Source organism: Vanessa atalanta, chromosome 11, assembly GCF_905147765.1.
Source record: "Vanessa atalanta chromosome 11, ilVanAtal1.2, whole genome shotgun sequence".
NCBI classification, from domain to species: domain Eukaryota; kingdom Metazoa; phylum Arthropoda; class Insecta; order Lepidoptera; family Nymphalidae; genus Vanessa; species Vanessa atalanta.
Genome location: NC_061881.1, coordinates 7,888,381 through 7,900,963, shown reverse-complemented (window position 1 = coordinate 7,900,963; position 12,583 = coordinate 7,888,381). Strand labels below are relative to the sequence as shown.

General features: G+C 29.2%; 1 protein-coding gene across 1 annotated transcript in view; it reads right to left on the bottom strand.

Annotated features, from left to right (window-relative positions):
• Window positions 1–12,583, bottom strand: part of LOC125067482 (suppressor of lurcher protein 1) — a 229,540-nt gene that overhangs the window by 206,076 nt on the left and 10,881 nt on the right. Inside the window, exon 2 of the mRNA XM_047676140.1 lies at window positions 6,930–7,002. Within this exon, the coding sequence (XP_047532096.1) occupies window positions 6,930–7,002 (73 nt within the window). The remainder of the gene's footprint in view (window positions 1–6,929; window positions 7,003–12,583) is intronic.

Sequence of the window (12,583 nt, the reverse complement as noted above, 5' to 3'; positions counted from 1 at the left end):
AGAATATTTATGATATTTTCGGTCACAAAAAAGTAAGAAAATTGACATATACTAAAAAATGGCGTCCCCATAATTCTAAAGTTTCTGTGACGTCAGATAGGTTGTCAGGTATATTTAAATCGGAAATAGAATTATGATATTTTCGGTCACAAAAAAGAAGATATCGATGTTGACATATGCTAAAAACAAAATCAAAACATTGTTTATACAAGTAGGCTTATAACAAAATCTTTAAAAATCGTCATGTTACAGTGTTCAATTAAATGTAAACGTACCACCTAAGACATAAGACACTCAGTAGTTACTCTTTTTCACCATTTTAAATACAGATTATGTCAACAAAGTACAATTGAATATATATCCTGTCTGGAAATCATAAGAAAAAATACGAAGTCTACGCTTTTTTATCATTAATATAATCTTAAATTGAGTAATAATATTTATCAAGATTTTTTTGCCGTGAGATTTAAATTATGAAACTTTAATTGCTTCATTCCCTAAGAACTTGTTTCTGATAACCAAATCTTGTTCATGCATACATATATATTACAAACAAATAGGAAGAAGAGTCTCAATTTTTTAACAATCCAAAATCACGTTTTCTAAAATTTCCATCATTTCCGAACACGTGATAAAGTGTTAATTAGGTAGGTACTGAAGTTAGAAGCTTTTTAATGGAAAAACTCGGAGCTAGGTACCGCCCGCGTTGATTTAGTTTGAAACTTCGTCACTCCTTAATTATTTGCTATCACGGTCGTCGACAAGATCAAAAGTTTATTACAAATTTACTAAAATATTTTTTTACTGTTATTAAGATTTACCTTTTTAGTACACATTTAATTTATGTATTTTGGAAGAATCTTCAAAAGTAAATGTGAAATTATGTCCACGTGTAAATGTGATATCGGTAAATGAGGTAAATATTAAAATCTCATTAATAACTTGCTATTTTTAATAACCGACAAACTTAATTCAAAAATAAATTTAAAGTTAGTTACATCTATACTAGAGCATCGATGCGAAAGTAATTTTGTCTGTCTGTCTAGCTGTATGTCTGTTGCTCTTCACGGCTAAACCATTGAACCGAATTTTATATCTACGAAGCAAGCTTGAACTCCAAGGAAGGACATAGACTACTTTTCGTGCCTAATATCTGACCACCAACTCCTAAAACGCGAGCAAAACCGCGTGAGACAACTAGCTTTATGCCATAAAACACTTTTTGTAATATCTAGCTATTAGCAATTGAAGAACAAATATAGACAGTGTCGTATAGTGTGGTGATAATTTTAAAATATTTAAATGTTGCATATTTTATTTAAAATTATATCGTATGATCATTTTAAAACATAAATTTGTATCACAAGCTAGTTAATATACACATCGTTTTAAAAGCATATTAAAATATAACGCTTTATATAAAACGTGCACTTTGATGTAAATTACTTTGATGTATTTTAATTTATATATATTACTCGAAGCTTATATTCAGAACGTGACTACGACAGTTGCAAATAGGTCGTTAAGTCGAACAAACAAAAAAAAATTTATTTAAGAAAATAGAGTTGGAGGAGATGACGGAACTGTTTGACTGGTCAGTATAAAATATCGCCCGTTTTTTTTTTTGCTTTTTTTCATGGTGATAATTTTTACATTTTTCAATTGATTAAAACTCACCACCAGATAGCGTTAAACCATGGTAACCTCTATACCGTTATCACTGACTACCTCATTTTTCTAGTGGCTTGATATAGAGGTCACAAATGCCGAGGTTCTGTATTCAAACCCGGTGGGGTAATAAAAATTTATCGGGTATTTATATAGAAATATTCTCGGTAATAGCCCGGTGTCTGACAGTTGGAAGTGTGTACATTCCCATGCCTCGAAAAACACTTAAAGCCGTTGACACTGCTGAATAATGAGAGTAAGGGCACATAGAGTGTACCTGAATTTACGGACACATTAACACTTTAATACATCCTACGTAGATGGCTGAGTCTAACTTGAGATTGGCCGCCTTCACCGTAATCAGTTGAGATGACGTCATCAACATCACCATCACCATTATCACCGGTACTATAAGTATAAGTAAATAAGACTGAACAAAGTCTGTCTGGTTTCTCTAGTATAGCATAATGTTTTAATGACGTATCAAACATTTTGGCAAATTCCTTATTGATTGTTAAAGAATAAATTATATATATCTAGTATATATTTCAAATCTACACGTACATGTTTAAATACATTCAAAGTATTTCCTAACTTTAGAATATAGTTTAATTTACTGATACCATAATACTAAATCATTATTTTATTTATTGTGATTTTGTATAATAATGTTGCTTCTACTGGCTGTAATTATCTTATTCCGTTTTCTTTTTCTTTTGATGATATAATTTGAAGTATCAATTATAAATTAACCTATGTCATTATGTTAACATTTAGAATATAAAATCATATCCAGTAGGTCTTACTTATTATTAGAATATTGTGAAATTCAAGACAACAGTTTTATAAATAATCTTAGATTATACAGCATTCATTATGAGACGCTGAGCCTAACAATTTATCATTCTTTAAATAACAGAGATTATTTAGTTAAAGATCCTAAAATACTAATATAATAATTCGACTGTTATTCTAATAATGTAACATTAAGTAAATTATAATTCAATTGACGAATTCAGCGAATTGTTCTGTCATTTGTCTTTTAAAGATAAATGCTTGTATGGATAAGAATTATTTGGTTAAAGTATATTTAAGAAAATATTTGATATTTTAATTAAAAACAGCAAATGAACTCTTCGTGAATTACTTACGACCAGTTAAAAGTCCTCGCTTATAAGAAAAGCAGATTCGGCTCAGGTGGATATTTAAATTCTCCTACAGAAAACCTAACCTACAAATATCACCATCATCAGCCAATTTTGATCCACCGCGGCTTTTATTGCGCTATGAATCCTTAACAAGCATCATTGAATTTCCGAGTAATCTCTTGTTTTTATAATTCATATCCCGTCAGCGGTGAAGGTAAATTTTAGTACCAAACCTTTTCCACAAAAGAAAGAGAAGATATTGTAGAAGTGAGACATACCAACATTTTTATGTTATTGTAATTGTAATTGTGTAATATGTATGTGTAAGTATAATTTATGGAACAAGAATGCACGTGTGATATGAAATTTCACCTCTTATATCTTCCCGCGTTTTCATCGTCGTTACTTGAAACATTTGTGCAATTTTGCTTCATAACGTCGGAAAGCACGAAATGAGAAAAATAATAATTACAGCGTGCAGATTCCATACAGTAACTAAATGTCTGAGTTTTACACGTTCAAAATCAATATTGAGACGATTTTGTATGAAAGTCAGATTATTCCTTTGATGAATAACTAACAACGTAACATTTTCAATATTAATTATCATGTAAGTGTTAGTCGACGATTGTTAAAAAAAAAAAATATTGTCTGTCTCAAAAAAACATCAAAAATCAAAACAAGAACGATAAAAGTATAAAAAAGTTTATTTTCTTTTTGGAAAGCCCTTCAAAGGATTTTAAATAAATTGACGTATAAAATATTTCATACGAATTGAAAATCAATAAATAAAAATATAATTAAATAATTAAAATGTTTCTGTTTTTATACAGACAGAAAGAACAGCAAAGATGTGCAAGGTATGTCTTTAAATACACATTAATTTATTACCAGAAAGTCATTATTTTTGCTAGCATTCGTGTTAATAGGTTTATATTTATTCGCACAATGACACTAACGAATTTCGTGCTATTCCTTTGATAATGAAATATAGAAATATTTTACTCAATAAGATAAACGAGCAAAAATTTAAATGTTCTAAAATGTAAATTCATGTTCATTAAATGCAAAATGGTAAAAAAAAAAGTTTAAAAAGCGGTTGGCGCAGGGTGATAAAGAAGTCATTGCAGTCGCTCCCCGAAGGATAAAAATTACCGTGAAAGCCCGCAGAGTTACCATAAAACCAAGCACGCTTAATAATTTTACGCCAACTCATTTAATTTACATAGAGTAAGATGGGAAAAAATGCATTCCATCTTTCCCACCCATAACTTATCATTAATTAATTATTGCATAACCATCTTTAGGTAAACCTAAAAAGGTCAATAGTAAAAACTGATTCATTCGAAATACCAAAAAATATTTGCAATTTTATTAACAGAATTTTTTAATCTTTTTGAAATCTGTCACCAATGTGAAAAGTGTCACAAACTCGAGATGAGTCAAAGGAGAACTGAATTCGGTTGTATGAAAACAATAATTGAAAAAATGACATTTAAAAAAAAAATCCTGATTTTCTTTCGCCGGTTCTTCTCAACCCCGAGGAGTTAATTTCCGAACCGGTGATAGATTTTTGAATATCGATAAGCAAGTGTAACACTTATATATCGAATAAATATTTTAGCCTTTGGATTTGATTTTGGTTCAAGTAAAGTTCAAGTTTTAACTGTAGGTTAAACTGCAGTACGTTGTTGTTGGGTTGAAAAAATTTAAGCACTTTACTTAAATCGCAATGAACGGCCATTTAAACGTCATCTTTGAGAGAAAAAATGCTATATAAGTAATTCCTCCAAACAGCATTTTTATAATTCTCTCATTCAAAATAGGCAACAATGATCTTAATGGCCAATATTAAAGTATGAGACGATTGGACATAAAAATAACAATAGTACCAACATTAAAAACAACCTACTAAGTATTTATTTTTCATGTTCACACAAATATGTATATTCTTTTATCAAAATATTATCCAGTTATAAATTTAACATTTTAATTTTATTTTTATTTATTGAAACCGTTTTCAAACTTATTTAAAATTTCATTCTACAAAATTAAATCACATTCTTCGATTTAAATATATTCATCCAATGAATTATTTCGGCTCAAGGCACAGAGGAAAATTTTAAAGGTAATATACTATAGTAGAGTTGAAAATAATTTTGTATTTCATAATGTTAGTGTCAGATTTAAATATTATTACATAAAAGTAACCTTAGATACTTTATACTCTTGATTTATATAATGAAATAAAAAAGACATTGCTTAAAAATATAATTTAAATTTTAAATTAAAATATATAATTGGTTTATATTACTTCATACAAATCTTGAAAAGTTAATTTTATGTTTAGTTCTAATCGTTTGAAACGAATTAATTATAAGCACTTGTATCTGATTGTGTTTATACAAGCCAACAATAAAAAAATAAAATCTACGTTCTTTGAATTCCGAACATATAATGCACATGTATTAAAAATTATACCGGCTCAACAAACCTTAATTACAGAAGTAAAAATAAAGCGATGTTTGACGTACACTAAAATTGTAAGCTATTCTTTATATATTTGCGATAAACCTAACACATTCTACCGCGTAATATCTCTTCATATATTGAATACTATTCAACTATTTAACTTTAGCGGTAGAATACAGATAAATAAGGAATTAGACTTTCACGCAACCATGACTCTAGTAAAAGCATTTTCTATTGAAATAAAATTTAGATAAAAGATATAACGGTTTTTGTCGGAAAAATATTTTCGAATTATCATTCAATAGAAATCTGACCGTAATCGAAGTTCATTAAGTTTAGACTCTAGACTGCAGATAGGCCACTTGACTGCAAAAGCAGGCTTAACTGAAACAATCCTATAATCCTTCCCACCAAATGGTCGATCAAGGCTTGTATCATAATCTACACAATAGGTTAATCATATTCACATTGTAATTGTCATCTAATATACCGTATTCCTTAATTGCAATCGAATAACACTCTCATATTAATCGTTAGCACACAACTATATCATCATTATCATTATTAATAGTCCGACAATGTTATACCGGGAAAATACTGAGCCTATTAAATATTATACTAATGTAATTATATGTGTGTCAGGTTTTTATATGTAGTATTATTTAAATAAACTTAAAAAGTATATATTTCTTTCTGGTGTTTTTTTTTGGACATTGGTTGGCGGACGTGCATATGGGCCACCTGATGGTAAGTGGTCACCACCGCCCATAGACAAAGGCGCTGTAAGAAATATTAACCACTCCTTACATCACCTATGCGCCACCAACCTTGGAAACTAAGATGTTATGTCCCTTGTGCCTGTGATTACACTGGCTCACTCACCCTTCTAACCAGAACACAACAATACAGTGTACTGTTATTTGGCAGTAGAATATCTGATGAGTGGGTGGTACCTACCCAGACGGGCTTGCACAAAGCCCTACCACCAAGTACCACCATTGGTGGTTACCAAGTGTTGTGGTGCCACACACACATAAATATTTTTTTCTACCGCTTAAAAGCAACGTATTGATGTATTTCGGTTGGAAATACCAGGTTAATAGTTAATAGATCTTGCATGTCTATTGGTCAGGGTTATCATTTAGCTGATAGCCATTTACACTCTTTTATTATACCTAAAGTATCAATAAGCTATTTAAACTTTAAAACTACTTAACATTATGATCATTTATATGAATAAGTAAATAAATAAATATATATCTGTAACCATATACACACAAAAATCTGCTACTACAACTAGACGAATTAACAAATTTTTTTTATAGTAAAGCAAAATAAAAATGTCGCCTATTTTCCAATACCACGTGACTAAAACACGTTCTAGTCACGTGGTATCTAAACAAAAAATAGTTTTTATGCTTCACTTTATTTGCTTTTATAATTCATTACGTGGTGAGCTGCGAAGGAAAATGTCAGGTAACTTCCATGTGTCAGATTACTTAAATTCTGTCACATGTGTATCCACTAACCGACACCGAAGCAGAGAGGGGGTATACGATTCAAACCATTTCCTCAAGCGCAAAGTCCTTTGCTCAGCAAAGGGGCATTAATATGCCGCTTCCCTTACTAACATTTACTTACTCGGGTTAACAGCCTGCCCTTCATCGACAACGTGCATTGACAAATGAAGCAACACCAGCAATGTCGCCGATAACTGAAACAAAAAAGAAATCATTTATTTATTACTTAACAAAATTTATAGCAAATAAATAGTGACGTTCTTATCGATAAATTGACAAATCAATTAAAAAAAAGATTTTAGTCTATATCTATACTTTTGTTTGATTTGAAATAGTAAATAAATAAACGCTTCACTACTATAATATCTTCATATAGCTATACCATATATAAAAACACGTACACTATAATATGGGCTAGATAAATATTTATGACTTACGAGCATGGAACCCGTTACATATTTACAATGTAGTGAATTATTACGTGTTCATTGCGTCAACGAATCATTAAATTAAATATTACCCTACTGAAATGTGGTCAGGTCAAATAAGGTTGTAATGAAAATCAATAAATGTGTGCTTGAAAAAAAAGGGTGCCATTAATTTTAATGGCTTATTGACGTACATATAAAGGCAGTATTTTGTAAGAGTTTAGATATAATATTCTGACACTAAGAAAAAAAATTAGTAAAAAGACATAACGTCATTTTGGCAGAATTTAGACCAAGACGTTTAATCTTAAAAACATAAATAATCAACACAGAATATAATAATAATTATTGACCTCATATCAAGCATGTACCGAAAAAAATGTTTACTTTATTAAGTCCAATTATATTACGTTATTTTATATTCTATATCTGATATAATAGAACAGACATCGACACAGGCCCAACTTTACATATATATTTTTAGAAGCACGTGAATGCAAAAACCGTCAAAATATTAACAAAATTCAGAAGTATATTAATACAGACTTATTATACTGTACAAGATTATATAAATTATTTAACAATACGTTGACCTTCACATAGGATACATAAATATAATATCATAATATGATTATTAACATGTATATTTTTATTCATTAAAAATAATAACGAGTGGCAATGTTTCTTAGAAAAATCTACGTAACTATTGTTTACGTAACTTTAAAATTAACTTTGTATTAAAGTACTTGTAAGAAGCCTATTCAAATAAAGCTTATTTAGGTTTTAAATTAATAAAATGTTATTTCAACCGAAATTGTTTGATGTTCAGCTTTATATTATTCAATTGAAATTAAATTGTACGTACTATGTTAAGTCCTTAAAATTGTAAAAATTAATAATAAAATCAGCTTTGCTACGATTGCGTCAAAACTAATCCCTTTCCGATTATTACAATAGAACAAAAAGCGTTGAATAATAGCTAATTCGGATTGATTGAACAGAAATTCTTTCCGAATATTTTTCGAATGGGTGTTGATATCCGAAATTATATTGTGACATATTAAATAAATTTAGTAGAAGTCAATTTGATTTAAAAAAAATAAATAATAATAAATGTAAATGTAACTTTTCTCGCTCTATTCATTCCTTAAATAAATTCACGTATAATTCTATGTAATATTTATTATCTAGTTGCTAACCACCCTAATAATTTAGATGTATATAGATACTTATATATTATTGGTATTTGAAATATGACGTAAAGTCACCTTGACTGGCAAGAACTTGAGTGGTGCAGCTCGGAGTAATCGTAATTGCTAATAATTAACGAACAACATTGCTTTAATTAAAATGAAAACTAAAATAAATAAACAAAACGAATTGTCTTCGAAATGTCGCATTCATTTAAGTGGAGACAGAAACAAAGATTCGGCTAATATCTGTGAGAAACGTTTAAAGTTAACAGCAAAATGTTCTGAATATACGTTTTTATAATGACTTAAATATACAGATTTTGTGTTATCTAAAAAAACAATGTAATTAACCTTTCAATGGTTTACCGTTTTCAATTCAATTCAAAATCTAAATAGCTTTTCAAGTTGAAGGTAAGGTACTAAAATTATCAGATAATGATTTCATCTATAATTTGGAAATTTAGTCCAAATTATAAAATTAATATTAAAACGACCACTGTTAGTTCGCATTTAAAAAGAGACTAAGAGTACTGAATAATTATTTTTGTGTTTTTTTGAATCATAGTTATTATTATTAAAGAATTTTGCTCAGTAAATTAATTATCATTTAATTTTCAAATTTTATTTGTATATACCTGATTATAAACACTAAAAATAAAAATAAATGTATTTAACAAAAACTATCTTGATAAAAAACCATACACAAGCTCAGACAATATTCGTAGAAAATTCATATAATATTAAAATTATCTTACATTTAGTTTTTTCCGCATAAAGATTGGCAAAGGAATAAATTACAGGTCAAGAACGATGGAAACTTAAGGGTACGTTAAGTATTTACAAGCGGGGTACATTTTAACTCGTTTTTCCTTTCCGAAGTTTGTTCTAAGCAAACAACAAAAATGTGTGGCCAATGTGCAGTTGAATCCAGCATCGTTGCCGAGGTAAATTTTATTTTGTAGTAAACAAACCGTGAACTTTATTTTATCCACATTCGTTTGCAGTTAAAAATGTGAGGGCCACAAATTTCGACGGTATTACCTGTACGGTTTTAGCCACGGACACGGTGCATTTTCGGAGATTTGGTTTACCGTATTAAAATTTCATTTTCAGTGAATCGTTACTTTTTTACAAAATGTATTTGATAACGTTAGTCATATGCACGATCGTTCACTACGTTCATTTTAATATACGTTAGAATATGCTTGTAAAACATTATTTAGAATAACATTATATACGAAGCGTTAAATTAATTTTGAAGATGATTCAAATTATATTAGAATGCCACAATAATAATGTTTATAATTTTAATTAAACTTATAAATACATAAAGTTATATACTTCAATATAAATCATTTATTGTTTTTTTCTTAATCATTGCAATTTGATACTGTGTTTGAGATCGATTTCGAATACTGCGTATAAACTATCTCGCATATGCCAGACGGGTGTAAAATTTTGGTGTTTTACTCATGTCGTAGCATAAAATTATACATAATCATAGAATAGTAAGTATTTACATAACATTACTTACAAGAAATATTTTTAATTTTCATTTATATTATTATGAACATTTTTCGTATTTATGATAAAAGGAATGAAATGAAACATTAATTGGAAAGGCACTTTGCTATCGTCATATTATGTAACTTCTTTATTAACACTTTTATTAAATTTTATATAAAAAAAATGTGGGATCAGTTCAAAGTGCAACCGACCTCGTCGGTTTTTACAAAATAGACGAACAAAACTGCTTGTTTATCAAGTCCTACAATTTCCGTTAATTGATGGCAAAAGAACTTTTTCATAATATTAAGAAAAATCTTTTAAGGCCCTATAAAGACCTTTTTACGAGGAAAATATTTAAATTTAATTCTTGTTTGTACAAGTCAATAGTTTTTTGTTGTTTAGAGGTGAGTATTATTCATCTGTAAGTACTTGTAAAAGCCTACTTAGATTAAAGAATACCATTTTTTATATTACTACCCGATGTGAAGTGCTTACCACCCATAGACATTGTAGCACTAATAAATATTAACCTTACTTAAATATAAACCTTAGATCACCAAAGCGCCATCAATTTTGGGAGCTAAGATGTTATGTCCCTTGTGCCTTTAGTTACACTGACTTACTCATGCTACAAACTGGAACACAATACAAGTAAACAATTACAATATAAGTTCTGTGGTAAAAATTATACTATTAAAAATATATACTATAAAAATACTTTTAAGTTTTAATAGGTATGTAACAATTAATTGAGAAGTAAAACTAAAATTAAGTAAATGAAATGTATAATCCATAATTATTGTTTTAGAAAAAGATAAATATTAAAAAGTTATCTTCAAGCTTGACTCCTCTTTTCGACATATATACCTAGAGTTCAAAATGTATTCTCAATCGACCCGTGTTGACTTATCTCTCGCGGCATCTGCTACTAAGAATGACTAAACAACAGTCAACCAATACAGTTAAGACTAAGAAGTTGCAAGTCATTGTAATCTCCAATGCAAATTGTATCTCAAGAGCTGAGTGTACATATGGTTTATTTATATTAGTACCTTATAGCACATTGATAAAAAATTTATTATATCAAAGAAATCGGCACCCATTACAGCATTTTCAGTATTTCCTAACTTCTTCTCTCCGATATATCTCTTTTATAATTTAATCCGATATATTTCTTTGAGACGAAGAAGTTTGTATTTATTAAAGATGGCAGCAAGAAATTTCATTCCTCTAAAATTCTGAATAATTTTCAGCTATTCTCTATCTAGAAAATACTTTATAAAGAGTACAAGCAATTATTCTATGAATTGCTCCAGACATTTGATAGTATTAGACGATAGATCTATCTTTAAATTTAAACATTGATAAAATATAATTTTAAACGAAGTACCAAATTTATATTGCTATAAAAAAATATTATTGTATCATAACTTTGCACAAATCTGCTCTGTTACAAGGAACTTTGGTAATAACAGAGCCATATTCCGTATCGTAAATAGCTGAATGATAGAACATAAACGAGCATTGCTTTGGACTTTCAATTCACCAATGAAGATTTGATATACAGTCATAAAAAAACTTGAATGTTCGTATTGTACAATATATAAAAGACGGGTGTGTTTCCGTTGAATTATGGCATAATTCAAGAGAAACATATCCGCAAGAATTAAACAGCAATATTTTCATATATCGATTAAAGCTGTTAAATATTAATAGATTAGGGATGTTTCTCTATACATAGATTATTTATTTTATTTCTATGTCAATATTAAAATTAACTTAACTAAATTAACAGTTACAACATATAACAGTCAACATTCTTTCTTAGGCTTAACACGATAAAGTTAGAGAAGATTTTTTTTTGTTTTAAACATAATTAAGTAAATTGATACAACAATTAAAATAAGGTAAAAAAATTAAGACATAAGATAAATAATAAGAATATTCGTTGCCTTTTTGTCTTTTTCTTAAGTTTTTATCTTTAGTATGTATTATATACATTTTAAAATTTCGCGATATCTATGAGTAGAGTAGTTTACTTGGTGGTAGGGCTTTGTACAAGCTCCACCTAAAATAACGTCTGTAAGGCCAAGTTCCCTATATCTAAGTTAAAAGTTTATCTCATGAGCACATTTTAGTTTGGCTAGTTAAAAAATCAGATGGATCGCTATGCAACGAGACTATTTGGCGCATGTCTTCATTTGCGATTCCCTAAAGACACGTTAGAGTCTTTCTGGCGGAACATCTGGAAAAAAAACAGTCAAGACATCGGCCACAGAGCAGCACGGCCACCGTCTGCAACAATAGCAAGCTTCTCGATTTGTCAATCAGATGCTTACGCTCGGACTTTGCTGTGAGCTGAAATGCAATTGTTTCAGAGTTGGAAACAAGGAACACCAATTGAGCAGTAGGAGGAGATCCTAAAATAATTGCTTCAGACGCTCTAGGTCGCATCTACACAGTTGAAATATACATAAATTGTAGGTGATACGTAAATAGTTCAGTGGGTTATCTCGTTTGACATAAAAAATAGAAGTGACCACTACTTGGTCATTTCATATACATATTTTTAGTAAATAATTCAATGATTTCATTTACAATTTGTTGTGCTAACACTCCGGACTTCAGCTCCTGAGATTTTTTTC